At 52.0% G+C, this 15,863-nt stretch overlaps 4 protein-coding genes across 4 annotated transcripts; 1 reads left to right on the forward strand and 3 right to left on the reverse strand.

Annotated features, from left to right (window-relative positions):
* Window positions 1-210: 210 nt before the first annotated feature.
* On the reverse strand, window positions 211-2,101 carry CGGC5_v011961 (putative serine carboxypeptidase; the record flags this gene model as incomplete). Its single annotated transcript, XM_032030749.1, has 5 exons — window positions 211-362; window positions 425-628; window positions 689-1,641; window positions 1,692-1,854; window positions 1,912-2,101. The coding sequence occupies 5 exons, from the start codon at window positions 2,099-2,101 to the stop codon at window positions 211-213; spliced, it is 1,662 nt and encodes a 553-aa protein (XP_031889575.1).
* Window positions 2,102-3,674: 1,573 nt separating this feature from the next.
* Window positions 3,675-5,040, reverse strand: CGGC5_v011962 (putative 6-phosphogluconolactonase; the record flags this gene model as incomplete). Its single annotated transcript, XM_032030750.1, has 3 exons — window positions 3,675-4,016; window positions 4,072-4,534; window positions 4,661-5,040. 3 exons carry the CDS (start codon window positions 5,038-5,040, stop codon window positions 3,675-3,677), a joined length of 1,185 nt encoding a protein of 394 aa, XP_031889730.1.
* Window positions 5,041-6,066: 1,026 nt separating this feature from the next.
* fimD (putative fimbrial assembly protein FimD, serogroup H1) lies at window positions 6,067-7,977 on the reverse strand (the record flags this gene model as incomplete). The annotated part of the gene is made up of 1 exon (XM_032030751.1): window positions 6,067-7,977. The coding sequence occupies one exon, from the start codon at window positions 7,975-7,977 to the stop codon at window positions 6,067-6,069; it is 1,911 nt and encodes a 636-aa protein (XP_031889729.1).
* Window positions 7,978-10,010: 2,033 nt separating this feature from the next.
* Window positions 10,011-14,643, forward strand: CGGC5_v011964 (Subtilisin-like protease 6; the record flags this gene model as incomplete). Its single annotated transcript, XM_066152625.1, has 12 exons — window positions 10,011-10,098; window positions 10,148-10,189; window positions 10,329-10,855; window positions 10,922-12,250; window positions 12,299-12,668; window positions 12,731-13,146; window positions 13,229-13,485; window positions 13,555-13,938; window positions 13,997-14,140; window positions 14,194-14,306; window positions 14,372-14,486; window positions 14,562-14,643. 12 exons carry the CDS (start codon window positions 10,011-10,013, stop codon window positions 14,641-14,643), a joined length of 3,867 nt encoding a protein of 1,288 aa, XP_066008063.1.
* Between the last annotated feature and the right edge of the window lie 1,220 nt (window positions 14,644-15,863).

Here is a 15,863-nt window from a genome sequence, read left to right on the forward strand (position 1 = left end):
TCGCGTCCATCGCCGTCGTCCCCTGTCGTCGTCCCCCATCGTCCTCCTCATCAAAGTCACTAAGTGCACATAAAAGGTAGTCGCTTTGACACGGGAAGAATGGGCGGTCTTTTGATTAAAGGGGTAACATGATTACAAGTTTTTTTTCTTGTATCAAAAGTATGTCTACGTAGGGGCGCTGGACTGTTTTGAAGCCGGGGTAACGGAAAGTTAAAGCTTCTTGCTGGCCGTCGTCGCATTCGTGGGAGCCGCAAAGTTGCCAGGAAGAGCAGTGAACATGACGTCGGACGCCAGATCGGATACGCGGCCTAGAAGCTTCTCGAGCAGACGGTAGCCCGCACCCTGAGCGTACTCCGGAAGTTCTATCACAGCATGTTAGTCACCATGAAAGACAATCCCAGGAAGGATGTCCAGAAAAGCTCACCATGTCCGGCGTTGAAAACTCTGGCAAAGTTGAGGCCTCTCTGCTCAACCCAGTCGCCGATCTTGCCCGCGGCGCTCTGCGAAGACAGGTCGCTGTACGCGGTGGGGAGGAAGAAGGTCTTGCTGGGGAACTCGTCGAAGCCTTGTTTTCCGTTCCAGGTCATGTTCTGCAGCACATAGAGCGTGCCGTTGGTAGGTACACGGTCTGAGGGTCACGATGTCAACTTCTGAAAGAGTCAGTGAGTGGTTTCTGTTGAGAACTTACAGTCGAGGTTGCCGCTGGCGATGATGAAGTTGTTGGTGTGCTCGATGACTCTCGTCAGGGCACCCGAAGTGAAGGGGTCCTCGCTCTGGTCGCCATTGGGCCCGAAGGGGTCCGCGTCGGTGCACTCCTGCCAGTCCTTCTGTCCCTCGGGGATGTGGATCGCCTTGCGCATTTGGGGGATGTTGAGGTATCCGTGCCAATCCTTCTTGTCGAAGCTGAGCGGCACGCTGGCGTTGTCACCGGCCGAGGCCCAGAGCAGGGGGTCGGACGGGTTCGGGCAGCCCTGGGAGATGTGGTAGATGTTGGAGCACGGGCTGACCTCAGCCAAGCCGTCGTAGACAATGGAGGAGATTTGGCATTCGTCGCTCATGTTTCCGGGAGGGAAGGGGCCTGCGGGCGGGAAGGTAAAGTACTTCTCGCGCATGTCTTTGTAGCCACAGGCCTCGTCCGCGGCCTCGATGCGGTCCCAGTAGTCGCCGACACCGGGGTACAGGCCCATGACGTTGTTGTACTCCTCGACGAAGGGCTTGGTGACGATGTGCTGCTGGAAGTCGTTGGGGACGCTGCGGATGTAGGGGCTGAACATCATGGCGCCGGAGAGGTTGTAGTCGGCGGACCGGTTGGACTTGATCATGGCGTCGCCGATGTACGGAATGTAGTGGCCCGCGTAGCTCTCGCCGGTGAGGTGTGTCTTGCGGCCGGTGGTGTTGAAGGTTTCCATCCAGTTGTGGTAGAAGCCGAGGAACTGCTGGGCGATCTCTTCCTCGGTGGTGGCGTCTGGGGAGCCGACGGAGAAGCCGGTGCCGGCGGGCTGGTCGACGTAGAGCATGTTGGAGAGCTGGGACCAGGAGTAGATGTTGTAGACGGGGCGGTAGGCGGAGGGGAACCAGGTGAAGGGGCCGTTTTCTTGGACAAGCCCAATGAAGGAACTGCAGCCTGGGCCACCGTTGAGCCTGGTATGTGTTAGTGTTGATGAGTGCGATGAGTCAGGGGGAATTTCTACCAGATGGTGACTTCGTTGGAAGCATCCTTGTTAGTGCTTGGGAAGTACCAGAAGAACAGCTCGCGCGTCTCATTCGACTTTTTGGAGATGGGCATCAGACCGGCATAAGACTCGCCGAGGTCCCAGTCGACAAAAGGAATGTCGGTGCCGTTGACGAGATACTCTGAGACATCATTAGCTTGCTCTCTGAGAAACAGAGTACGCTCCATGGGAATCTTACTCTGAGTCTTGTCAGTCAGGTACTGATAGTCACCGCTGACATCGCGCTTTTGGATATTGCGACGATTCGGACCACGCCTTTCCTCCGCCAACGCCTTGACGGGGTTGTGGCCATCAACGCGCCAGTGGGCCAAGGCGGTGCACGGCAACACCGCCAACAAAAGAGCGCGGAGAGAAAGCGCGGGAGCCATGGTTATTATCTAGAGTGAAACGAATGAAAATGGCGAGTGTCGACGCTTGGGAAACCAAACGGCCATCTTGGCAGAAACTTGGCGAGAGGGCCGATAATAAATAGGCAATCGTATTTGGCGTGATCGGTTTCCCCTGAGGCACTGCATCTTATTGCAACGCTGATTGAATGTGGCATGGATCACCACTTGATGCGACTCTAAGATGGAGAGAGGGTTAATAATTAGAGTAGCGCAGCTGCAGTGTACCCTACAATTAAGTCGGCCGCACCGTCTTTGGCCGGGGTGCCATTACAATGGCGAACGATAAACATAAGTGCCGGCAACTGATGAACATGACTGATATCACGCAATTAACCGTTGATTAGGGGAAAAAGCAAATTCTCTTAGTTTGAAACATTCAGATATGTCGTGTTCCTTGAGAAAATAGTCTCCAATTGGCGGGGAATCTCAAAGCGACCCATCCGGCATCGAAAATCAACCCGAACTGCATTCTGAACAAGCTCCCGAGCCGACCGAACGGATGCGCACTTTTGCCTTCTTGACTATAGCTCAGCAGCATTAATATAACCTTAACCCCTATACGGGCCGCAATAAAACCTTGTCACCCGCAGAGCAAAACAGCTTACAAAGCGTTGGGTCTTGCTTGACTCGTTCATTTTGCAAGTCGACCAATGCACCTAAAATAAGCTCGATTTTCATGGGACGAACTTGGGCATGGCTGTTTGCCAAGATAGATCGGATGCAAAGAAAGCTTGTCTTTCGCATCGCACCGAGAAGACGGCTCCGCAAGAACTTGGCTCGGCGATCAGCCCGCCATACCAGGGGTTGAGTAGCCACCGTGCAACACAAAAAGTCCCGCAATGTCCGGGGAAACAGTGATGAGCTTCCCATTTCTACGGGCTGTCAGTTGGCGCCATGGCCCGGATTGGAATGTGCATTGGTGGAGGAGCCGTGATAGCCGTTACCCCTGAAAACCTACGCTGGCCGTCAGTTGGAGCTTATCTGGGCGGAATTCTCGCACCAACGTCCTACCAAACTTACACCAATTCAGTCCTTCCTTAATGAGTTGATCTGTTGCTTGAGTTTGGCCGAGCTCATATGGAACTTAGCTTCTCAAATCTTACATAGACCGAACTTCTTGATAAGATAATTCTTCCGTGCTGCTGTTTTACGGCCTAGCCGGGAACCTCTGTTTCGATGTCCCATTCCTGCCCGATCTTCTTATCAAACCAATATTTAAAAGATTATTTCCAAGGAATACTCGAGTTCAAAGTTCCCGTTCGTTTTCGGGATCCATGGATGTCATGCATTTTTCCACGAGTACACGACCTCGCCTATGTAATCTGCAAGCTGCTAATTCAACATTGAAGTGTGGACTCCTGAGCCATTATGCAGCAAACAAATAATATACGAATCCGACTTTGGTTTTATTCTTTGAAAAGAAATATGGTCTTTGGGTGGCTATATACATTGAGTTCTCACATTTGCTAGATGCTCCCGCAGAACTCTTGCTTCTCGGTTGCTTCTCGGTCGCTCTCGCGTCACAAATTCCTACCGCTTCGACTGGTTTTTTCTATTCGTCATAGATGACGCACACAACCTCGCCAGCGATGTCAATGTTCGCGATGAAATCCTTCAAAATTCCGGTCTTGACATCTCTGCTGATGACCACCACACGTCCATCTGACTGAAGACCAACAGCGACCTGATCACCAGCCTTGTTGATCGAGAATTGGCGGGGAAATCTGCCACCAGCAGGGTAGAGCTGAGTGAAGTTCAGGTGGCCCGTCTCCTGGTCGATGGCGAATGTGGCCAGCGCGTCGGACACGATCTCGGTGCTGTTTGTCTTATCAAAGTTGGGAATGCTGAAGGTACTGACATTGCGCGAGGAAACGACCAAGTACTGAGAGTCGGGCTGGGATTGTGGTTAGTCGCCGAAATTCAATCATTTAAAGTGTGGTAGTACTCACAGAGACGTGGATCTCAGCAGCAGCAGCTCCGGCAGGGACAACATTGTCCGGGCCGTGAGTGCCAACGACGAAGACCTCCTTGAACTCCAGAGTCTTGTCCTGGTTGTAAGTGACCTCGTAAGATGTAATGGTGTTGCCGAGCTCAGCCAACAGGAAGAAGAATGTCTTCTTGCCGACGACGAGGAATCTAGCGTGTCTTGGGCCGCTTCCAGCTGCCGCGTTGAGAGATGTGCTTGGCGTCAATTCGTACGTCTCCTGGTTGATGTTGAAAACCCGCACCAGGTCGGCTCCCAGATCAGGGACCAACACGAACTCCCCCGTGGGGTCAAGGATGGCCTCGTGGGGATGCGGGGCATTCTGAGCGGGCTTTGGGCCTGGTTGGCTCAGCGAGTACGTCCAGGACTGCAATCTCTTGATGTCGCTCGGGTCAGCTACAGAGAAGACCTCGAAAGAAGATGCAGGGCTAGACACCAATTTGTCAGTTTCGGTATTCATGTCATTTTCCAACATTTCCATCAGACATTTAGACCCCAGATCGACTTCTGACAGGGGTTCTAATGCTAGCGCAGCACGTGGTCGATGAACTTACTAAGACGCCAGCGCAATTCCACCGCCATCCTTGCCGTAGACAACAGAGCTAACGGCACCCTTGATGGTCTCCAGTTTGCCAAGCGGCGAGAGAGTTCCGTTCTCAGACTTTGAGAACGAGACGAGCGTGCCGTTTGGATTGGTGAGGCCTCTGTCCGCGCAATAGAGCAGGGACTTTGACTGGTCGAGGGTCAGCCAGGAAGGGTTGGCGGCGCATTCCGTCGTTGTCGAGATTGCATCCAAAGTTGCCCCGGACTCAGAAGTCTGAAGGTTGAGAGTCGTGACGGTCCCCGCGTGGGAGGCGGCATAGAGAAGAGTCGACGAGACCGGCTTGAGGGACATGATGGCCAGCGGCCAGGCAGAGGTGAGTTTGGACAACATGACTGGCAACTGGAGAAGAACCAATGGACCCGAGAAAGCTGCTTGACTCCATCTTTGAGCCCTGGGAATCACGCCTCTTTAAGAATTCAAGGTACACATGTCGGAAATGCGACTATGCTTGCTCCGCCGAGCTCGTTTTCCGTGCGGGGTCGGGATGACCCTGGAACCCCAGCGGATTTTCCCACCTATTAATCTAACTGGCTGGGTAATTAGATCACTCTTTCCATGGAATTGGTAATTGCTGGTCGCACGTGTAAAGAAAATCGCTGCAGCGCACTGCCGGTCTGCTTGTGTGCTTCTTCTTGGCAGGGGTTGCGGATAAGGTTTGAATAAGGATGGGCTTGGCAGCGTTGTGTTTAAGGGGGAACACTGGATGATTTGGGGTTTGGGTTCGTCTAAACCAATGATAAAGGTCGCGTTCCGCACTAATGGTTCATCCCATCGGTAAAGCGTCGACTTCGCCATCCATCCCACCGGTAAGTCATCAACTTCACTTCTCAACGCCTCTCCGATATAACGACTTGTCTTGGCATTTATTCCACGTTGAGGGCGGACTCCGAAACTCCATCGCCAAATTCTACCAATTGTTAACGAGCATGCCAAGACAGGTAATGAATGATGATTTGAACTTGATTTAAGCTGCCTGGTCTTCCGAAGGCAGATTGCTTGGCTGATTTGATGTAAGGCTATCAAGGTGCTCGTATCACGATCAGTATGCGTCCCGCGCAGATATGCCGGAAGACTCGGTGCAAACATCAACGATTTAGCGATCTCAGTAGTTTCCGTTCAGATCATCTGTTTTGTTACGCCGGACATGGTGACATCGAGCCTCACTGGGGTTTGTCTAGTAAAAAGCCCTCTCAGCTTTAGTCGGGCAGATGATTGGTTTTTTTTTGAAGCCAAACTCCTTCGACAAGGGCGTACAAACACAAGTGAACACAAGTTATATAGGGTGGTCTGCAAAACAAGCATTGGGGTATCTATTCTATCTATATACACACAAAAAAGCGGACAGTGACATGAAGTTCAACCACTAGCACAAAGCCTTTTTAACCAAGAAAAGCATGAATTCGGCTCGACGAACAGGGGCTCCAAGAGTTTAAATCTCAAGTTATCAACCTCACCAGCATTGATGAAGTCGCGCGTATTGATGGTGATGACCCAGTCGAGGCCCGACTTCTCCGATGCGGCAAAAGATCGTGCTCCCGCGAGCGTGCCCTGACGCTTGCCAACAGTACGTCCACCAGTACCCCAGACGGCGTGCTTGCTGATGAACTTTGCAATGGTGCTGGCACTAGCGGCGAGCGAGAATGCGGCATCGCATTCCTCTTTGATAGCCCCGTCGCCTCCGAAAACGTTGGACACATTCGCGATGGAGTCCGGTTGCGAGCCGTCGAGGCCAGTAAAGCGGGTGTCTTGGATGATGCGATCGACGGCGTGCTTGCTAGCGGCTGTCTCAAAGACACGAACATCCAGACCTTCCAGGATGTTCTCTTTCAAGAAGTCAAAATACGGCTGTTGAGTAATGTTGCTCACGACGTAGCCCAGGAGCATTGAGCCGTAGTTTGCATATACATACTTCGAACCAGGTTTGGAATCGAGAGTTTTCGTGAGCTGATATTCGATCATGTCCCGCAATGTGGCGGGACGCGCGTTATTGTAAAAGTATTGAGAGGCCTTCCGAAACTCGAATCCAGGATCACCCGACTTTGAACGATCAAATCCTGTCTTATGCGTAAGGAGATGGTCAATTGTTGTAGTGAGAGCCCGCGGATCCTTAGCTTGCTTGTAGCCAAGGAGGTCGTAGACGTGTGTGGAAAGCTTGAGCTTTCCAGCCTGAATCAGATTGTCAATGGCAGCATGGACAAACATCTTACTCAGACTAGCCAGAAGGAAAACGTCATCCGGTTGGACAGGAGCTCGGTTGCTCTCTGCCCACGTATAACCGCGCTCGAAGATGATATCACCCTCCTCGGCGCCCGCGACTTGGGCCTGACGCACACCGTTCTTTTTCATCCATGTTTCCATAATGGTATCGAGTTTCGCAGTCATGACTGGGTCGCCCTCTTTGCCGGTCACCGTCCACTTGCGGGCCTCAGAGACGTCAGTCTCGGCGAAGATGACAGAAAACCGAGTGTCCTGCCCAGTGCCGGCGCCGTCAATGTGAATCGGATAGAGGCGATTTTGGCTAGCCTGCGACTTGAGTTCGGCGTCCAGTTGATCCGCGGTGAGGTCAGTCTTTGCCTCCCACTCACCAACCCAGTCGCTAGCAAATTGGGGTGTGATTCGTTGATCATCGGCGACGAAGAGACGTTTCGGTCGCCAAAAGGTCTTTGTGAGTTCAGAGTCGTAGATTGCAGCGAACTCCTTGGGCCCAGGGGTGTCGTAGAAGATCGTTTCCATGGTGTTGCCAATGTTCTCGTGGACAATTAGGCAGTAGCGACGATCATTAGGGGTGCCGTAGGTGCTGTAGTCCTTAACTACGCCACTTGTATTGGTCGCAGAGTGAAAATCTCCTGGTTTCGTAATGCCACATTGTTGGCTCCATTTCCCAACATTTGTCCTCTCCATGACGGCAGCGAAGACAGCACCATCAGCCGGCCCCGAAGCGGAGACATGCGTTGGAACATAGCCTTTGGATTTCCATGAGTCCATCCAAGTCCGGTAGCCATCTAGATCCGCGCCAGAAATCGTTACTTGGTCGCTGCCCTCCCGCTTGACCCAAATTGCAGCATACTTGTTGTCAGGAGGAGTTCCGCAAGAGCTGAGAGATATTATACGGTAGCCAGAGCCCTTGAGCGCCTGGGCCTTGGCCGCATGAGTGGCACCGTCGAGATTGAAGTAAGTCTGGACTTGGGGTGGTGGTGTTGCGGCAGCAGAGGAGACAGAGTACAGAGCGCAAAGGCTGAGAAGGGAAAGGACTGAGCGAAATTGCATGATGACGTTCAACATCAGCCCAACGGCCGGCAACAGTCAAATATGAGGTCACAGTTTACAGCCCGCGATACATTCTGGGATCAACCGGGCTGGGAGCGTTTTTATGCTCGTTCAATGTTGGCTCTGGATGATTTATATGTGGGTGTTGATCGTGACAAACAAGGATCCCCAAACCCCTCAATTGTTGTTCGGGGCAGCCGATTGGGGTATCAGCAAGTCATTTCAACAACTACCGCCCAATTAATGTCCAGATTAAGCACGAGTTGTTTTTTGCCAGCCATGCTGAAGGTGCTACGGGCGGAATAGCTCTTAAATTCTCATTTAGGGAAGCAGATCAATCAGCGCTTCAATCCAAGTGGATGCAAACATGGACGCCATGGGGAAGGTAAGGGCCGCGACTCGTTTATTAAGGTTAACACCCTTCCCCATTACAGATGGCAGAAATTATCTACTGACATGACCCCATCCAAAGTCTAATGAGGTGGGTTTAGCATCGCTTCCGATAGCGTTGTCGATACTCTGAAAAGGAACTTCAGTCACAACTCGGGGAGATAGGGGCGATTATTCATCGCATAACAGGAGATAGTGACGGCGGACTCGCCATCACCGAAGCTCTTGCTTTGTGGTGCAGTCAGTTGCCACGTCTTGGCATGCTTAAGCTACGAGGCAGCGGGAGTCATGACCTGCCATGGTTGCTTTGAGGGGATAAAGCGACAGTTTTCCCGCTACGCAGATCAATCACACCACCCTCTAAACATAGCATTCGTGGTCGCCCCCAATGATACGCTGCGCAGGCGATAGAGTGAGGTGTGTATCCGGGGTAGTTCTGATCGAACCAGGCGGTATCCCACTTTGATCGCCCAATCAGATCACCAGCCTCCGTCGCACCCACGCCAGCGCCCTCAACTATATAGGTATTTGTGCGCAGGCGTTAATTGCAGTTGCTGTTCGCAATAAATTTGATTGCAATGATAAGTTCCGCATAGTCGTTAGTAATCCGCATTCAGTTCCAAAAAGTTCCCAAAAGTTGCCCGACCGCGCGGGAAACACTTCCCTACTTGAGTTTGACGTGGGATACCACCCGGTTAGCAGATCTCATCACACATTCTTAGCCCCCTATACAACCCCTTCAGAAGGCCTCAGGGAGTCACGAAAGACGCCGCTGGCGTACATCGGAACGGGGCTATGGTTTTGCAAATGCAGTAGGAAGCCCCGGCATCATGCGGAACGGCCCGATTCATCACTTTGGTGTCCATGAGTAAGATGATTCAGTACCACCTACAACAGTGGTGGCCGACGTTGGCCCAACCAACAAGTTGAGCTGTGACAGACAGAAGTTAAAGTTGAAGTTGGAGGCCAGCCAGCCTTGGCCATGGAGGTCCGCTTGATGCCATTGGATCGTTTCATGGTTCATCGCGTGTTGTTGCACCAACGTCTTTGTTGGTTCCTGCAGGTACATGCAGGTCGTTGGTCGGCCGCGTTGTAAATTTGCACCAACAACTACATCTGGGCATCACGACACTCTGTTGGAAGCAAGCCCCCAAAGATCCACCCACTCGAGATCGTCACCATTGAAGGTCGAGCAGTTGGTCGGGCCGGGTGAAAGCCTGCATGAACTTAGCCGCCATCGTTTCGTGTCGTCGCATTCAAGAGATAAAACTTGCTCTTTCAGCCCCCGAATTCTTCATCTCCAACTTCGCCCCCGATGAGAAGTCAGTATTCTTCACCCAACTGCGTCTGAATGACACATCGTCTCACGAACTTGGTTGGAAACTTACATTTCGATGGCACGTTGCGTTGGAACTTTGCAAATGACGCTAGATGGAGTGAAACGAGATACTTACTTTCGGAGGTAGAACTGGAAATGATGCATTGCACCAACGGCCACTTCCATTGATCCAAAGGATAAACCAAAGCTGCGAATTTATTTTCTATAAAAGCAGGTAGCTGGTCAGTAGCATCTCTCTCAATCTTCAAGCCAGCCACCATCTTGATATCCTGCTTATTCTACTCCTTGCATTTTCTCCTTCACCATGCGGTTACCGCGGACCTGTTTTGTGATCACTCTGCTGATGTTGTCTGAAGCATCAGCTCTACTTCCATACAGCTTGCCTTATCTCGGTGAGTTGCGAGAAGGCCTTTTGAAACAGATCATTGCTAACTCTCGTAGCGCCCGGCAAAGAGTCTCGGACGGCAGAACCGCCCCCAGGACGTTCGTTCAGTTAGATTCGTCAGGGGTGCTACGGGCCTTCCAAGTGGCACTGGAATACCCACGTCCCAACCGCCGTCCTCCTTCTCGACTCACAATACAACCGCCTCTGCTTCTACCTCCACCAAGCCCACCAGCCTAGCGTCCGCCGGAAATTCGCTTCCTCCGCCAAAGTCAATCTCAACGTCCTCATCTGGAACCAGCTTCGCCCACTACTCCAACAGCTCATCACCTACCGTTGCACCAAGCTCCGGCACCACTGTCGAGAATACTGCCACAGTCACTCTTACATCGGCCACGGTCACCAGTACTGTCACAGTTGTCAATCTCAACGGATCACCCCTTCCGCTTGACCGGCCGGTTGTCACCTACGCCCCGCGAGGAGGTTCCCCCATCACCATCTCGTCAGGATCAGTCGTACTGGGATCTACGACTATTGCTGTTCCAACAAAACCAACAACGTTGACCGCTGACGGCACTCCGATCACCTTTGGCAGCCTGAGCACCACCCAGCAAGTTGTCACCTCAGTGAACCAGCCGCCGAAGACCACGAAGCAGGAGACCCAGGAAAGCCCTGCCCGGACATCCAAGGCTGTACTTACATCCTCCATGCCTCCCTCTGAGACTTCCTACATGGGCGAGGGGAACTCCCCCTTTGACCATACGTGGGTTCCGCTTCCGGTTGTCGTTTAGCTAGACGGGATTGAGTTTTATCCCCCAACCGAACACGAAAAGCCAGTTGAGATCTTTCTCAAGGACGGAAGCACCGCAACCCTTTCCTACAAGTCCTTGAAGATCGCGGGCAAGACGGTTCAGATACCTCAGGAAGTTTCATCTACAAGTGTCATTGATGGTGTGGAGTTTTCACAACGCTCTTTCGACTCTCCCAAAGATAGCCCTGGTGGCGGTGGTGGTACCGCAGCCGGGGGCAGCGCTGGTGCATTTGGTGCTATGAAGGGGATTTTTGAAGGGCTTTCCGGATCTGCAGGTCCATTGGCTGATGCCGTAGTCGGCTTCAGTGGCAAGGCCATGCGCCTGGCTCTCAACGCACCTGGCGGGCCTCTATCCAACACACAGTTTGGCGAAGCGATTGAACTGGCAGATCTCACCCAAGACGCCATCAACCTTGCGAAGCAGACATCTCAGTTCCAAAATCAAGTGGAGTCTGCCCGAATGAATCAAGGAAATCAGCCAGATGCCTTTCGATCCATCAACGGAAAGTTCTTCTCGGCTTACGCCCATTCACGCAGGTTTGCGACCTGGTCATCGTCGACTGCCAATATGCTCCAGAACCTTCCCAATATTCCCACGGCGCTGCACGCTACAATCATGGAAAGATTCGGAGACTTGTCGATTCTTGGGATGGCAGCTTTGAGTTTCGCAGCCGATGCCTACGACGCCTACGCTGTTCTAAGCGCCGTCAACTGGGCCGATGTAGATGACGTGTTTGCTGGAAACCCCCAAGAACCGCCAAATTCGACGACTGTATCTCAACCAACCTCCACGACTATCTTTGTCGATCCCCCAAGCAAGTCTGGTACGCCGAAGAAGAAGGCTTCATGGCCACCTATTCCTCGAGGACCCACTGACATGTTCATGATCACCGCCAAACGCGGTAAGGTCAGCACTTCTGTCTTCAAGAAGTTCACCAAGTACCTTGACAGCGACGCTGGAAGTACTTTTGGTGCCGAGGAATGGCTGCCCACGGAGATGGCGTGGTCTGTATACACTACCAACTTGACTGTGCTCAAAGCTGCAGGTATCGCTCAGATTCCCTGGGTGAGAAGTGTCAATCCTGATGTTCCTTTCGACGTCCAAGAGTACGAGAGGGCTTCCGCCATAAAGACCTCCGACTTCACGACCCCTATCACGACGCCCGGCAGCACTCCTGCCCGAAGCCCACTACACAAGCGGCGCCCTGCGCCTCCTGATGTCAGACCAAACAGCCCGGCGCATCTCAGGATGATTTCAGGAGATTCCAGACAAGACTACCGGTATCATTCCTCACTGGGCCGAAGCGTTACCATATTCATAATTGACACTGGTTTCAATTTGGGTCATCAGGTATGGAATACAAGACATATGGGTTGAACAAGCTAATAAAAGCTTTAGGAACTCGCTCCAGGCTCAAGAAAAGTCAAGGACTACTACGTCAAAAACGAGAACGCAGTCGACTTGTCCAAGGTTACACTCGACAAGCTCGCACCGGATAACTCGGAGGACTACTTTCACGATGGCCAGCGCAGGATAGGACACGGTACCTCCGTAGCTTGCGTTGCTGGAGGCACCACCTTAGGCGTAGCATCGAATGCTGATCTGTACCTCATCAAGTGGAAGGCGGCACAGAAACGAAACAACGGCAGCTACGGGCCAATCCAGAGCCGACGGGTAGCACTCATTGATGCTTTTAACCACATTCGAGCTCAGATCCTGCGTGCGAACCCTTCGCTTAAGGGCAAGGCGGTTGTGAATGTCTCTTTCGGTGCGTATTCCCGTGATCCCAGTTCTCTTGGCTTCGTGAGCACTTACCTAACTTTTATTTAGGTATCAAAAGAGATATCGCCCTTTTTGATGACATCCAGGCCGACTTTGAGGCGTTCATCGAAGACCTGGAGGAACTGGGTGGTGTCTTCGTCATGGCTGCCGGGAACGCTGCTCAATCCCCGTCGCCGGACAGACTAGGGGACCATCTTCCGCAACTTCTTGGAACACAAGAGAACTCACTTATTACCGTCGGAGGAGTTCATGCTGATGGATCACTTCAAGCAACCTCTGAGCCAGAAGGGAAGATGAAAGGCGACCCGCCGATGCAGGATGGCAGCCCTCATCCCAATGCTAATCGTCGTGGAAGCGTCACAATCTACGCACAGGCCGAAGATGTGACGGGCTGCATCGGTGACCCGGCCGACACTAGAAGCACTGTGAAGATGACAGGGAACAGTTTCGCTTCTCCGGCAGTGGTAAGTGAAAATTTCCAAGCACCCTTGACGAAAGGTTCACCAGAGCTGGAGCCATTACTAACATGCACACTTCGAATCATAGGCCGGCTTGGCAGCCTACCTCTTGGCACACCCCGATTTCAGTGACGTTTTCGAGTACAAGGAGAAGCCACAACGAGAACCAGACTATCGCAGTGTTGGTCTCCAGATGAAGCAGGTCATCGAAGCGTTTGCTTCTTTCCAATGGGTCCCGCAAGAGGCGGTGTTCAATCGCTTCAGAGAGTATGAACGGGAGGAATACGAACTTCCCAAGCGCGTTCGGATTGCATACAACATGGTTGATGGTCCGAAACGCGACGTGTAAGTTCTCGCTATTTTCGTCTTCGTACGGGCAACATGGACTTGGACGCTAATTACGGGTTCGAACAGAGACGCGGCGACTCAGCCAGCAGATGCCAATCGACAGAGGCTGCGCGAGAGATATCACCGCTTCTTGGACCGTTTGCAGCAATGCAACCCCATGAAGGTCAAGCGAGACGGCACTACTACTGAGATCGATTTCTGTTCTGCCACAGATACCTTCACCCGCGTGTCAACTACTGTGCCTCCCACATCCATGGCATCGACGTCAACTGGCGATGCGACGCTAACGTTCAAGCCTACCACATTAACCGGAAGCACCTCAACGACGGCGACTTCCAGCCCAGTTTTGACCTGCAACGAAGACAGTGAGTGTGATGGTCTCACCTGCAAGTCAACGGAAGCCAAGAAGTGCAAGGCAAAGTCGGCGGTAGCCGTGCCTATCCCAATCAAGTACTGTACAAACAGGTCCTTCATACGTTTCTACAACATGACTAACAACGGTGAACAGACAATGCGAGTGTGTTGATCCGAAGGAGGAGGACAAGGTTCCCGCCGTTTGCACTGTCAACGAAGACTGCAAGGCCCTAACCTGCGATGGTTTCAAGCAGAAGTCCTGTGTGACGACCATTCCTATGGGTTCATTCGCCATCCGGTAAGACACTCAGGAGAAGTTTAGATTTTGCACGCACTCATGGCACATCGTAGGCAATGTAAGTGCACCGATCCCAAGCCCACCACCACATCGATCGCGAAAACAACCACTGTTCCACCCAAGCCTCCGTCGACGACCGTCAAAGCCCCAACTGCAACATCTCCGGGTAAGTACACACCATAAGCCTTTGCTAGATCTCGGAAGACAGGAAGCTGACAAGACAAACTCCAGCGCCTTTGCAATGCGATCCCGACCAGGCGGTCAACTCTTGTACTAGCTACTGGAACTGCAAGACCGCCGAGCGCGTAATTTGCAAGGAACATATGACTCCTACCGGGAAATTGCAGTAAGTTCGTCAATCTCTTTGTCAGCGCACGTGCAGTTATTTTGTTCGCAGACTGATGAAGATAACCCTTTCCAGCTACTGCGACTGCGAGGAGATCCTCCCGGCAGCTCCAGATCCCGACCCTGGTTGCTCCCGGCCACAAGGGCCTTGCGAATGAGCTCATGTTGATCAATTACTGAACACATGAGTACACGAGTACTTGAAAGCAGACATGGCAATGGAGCGCATTGGGCGATCACTGATGTGTCCAGGTCTGAGGTGGGGAGAAGCCCAGAACGTTCCATCGATGCTCTCCATTTCGGACCTTTTCAAATTGGGCGATTCTTCGACTGTTAGGTAGCTGAGGATTTCCTTGCGACATTCATTTCACTTTGGCTACCAAGCATTCTTCCCGTTCCAAAACAACACCAGAAATACATCCCCGTCGTTTTCTTTTTCAAAGAGGCTGTCTACCTGAAGCACAAGGAAACCTGTCTCCTGGCAGCGCTGCATACCAATCAAATTTGATCAAGCAAATCAAGCATACAGACACACAAAATGAGGCTATCCAGACAATCCAATTAATCTGGCGTTCGAGGGGGGCATTTTGATCCGTGTGGCTGAATCCCGGCCGATCTTCATCCGTTTTCCCTTCCAACTTTTCGTTTATACTTTCGTATGGCAGGTTATTGACCGCGGGCACACCTGCTGTTGTCAAAAGTTCCTTTGTGGATTTATGTATGACCAAAGGAGACACGGCCGGTATCATACCTTACAGCTACGTACAGAACATCCCATCGTCGAATTTCGGGCCAGGCTTCTCGGGCGTGTATGTACTCTCATCCGCATATTCATTCATCTTTGCTTGAAGCAGGGAAGTTGAAACCCCACCGTATGTGAAGTATCCATGGAACATGGAGGCACACTAATAATTGCTAAACGTTTCGATGTGGCGTTGAATGTGGACCCAATGAGCCTGATCAAATACCTCAATTGACGTGAAGATCGACATTAAAGTCGATCAGAGGTTGGCATCAAACCCAGAACAGGCCGAACTTATGCACCTTTCGTTGGACTTGTATTCCAGAACACGAGAGCCTAATTCAACCACAGCCTGTATATATAAATATATGAGAACTCTATGCCCGCAAATATCGAAAAGTGAAATGCTTCCCTGCATACGGTTGAGAGCGCCATCACATCGTCAATGACGCCCAACCCGGCGCCTCCCCGGAACCCATCCCTCCAGGTGCCATAACGACATTCGCCATGCTATCCACCAATATCTTGTCCTGCTCGCCATACTGGATGAAGACATATAAAACCAACCAAAACTGCACAGGTTCAATCACATTTCCTACCTGCTTCTTCATCCACACACACACACACTTTCAAACA

This window comes from Colletotrichum fructicola (genome assembly GCF_000319635.2).
Source record: "Colletotrichum fructicola Nara gc5 chromosome Unknown KSG_Nara_v1_contig07, whole genome shotgun sequence".
Taxonomy (NCBI): domain Eukaryota; kingdom Fungi; phylum Ascomycota; class Sordariomycetes; order Glomerellales; family Glomerellaceae; genus Colletotrichum; species Colletotrichum fructicola.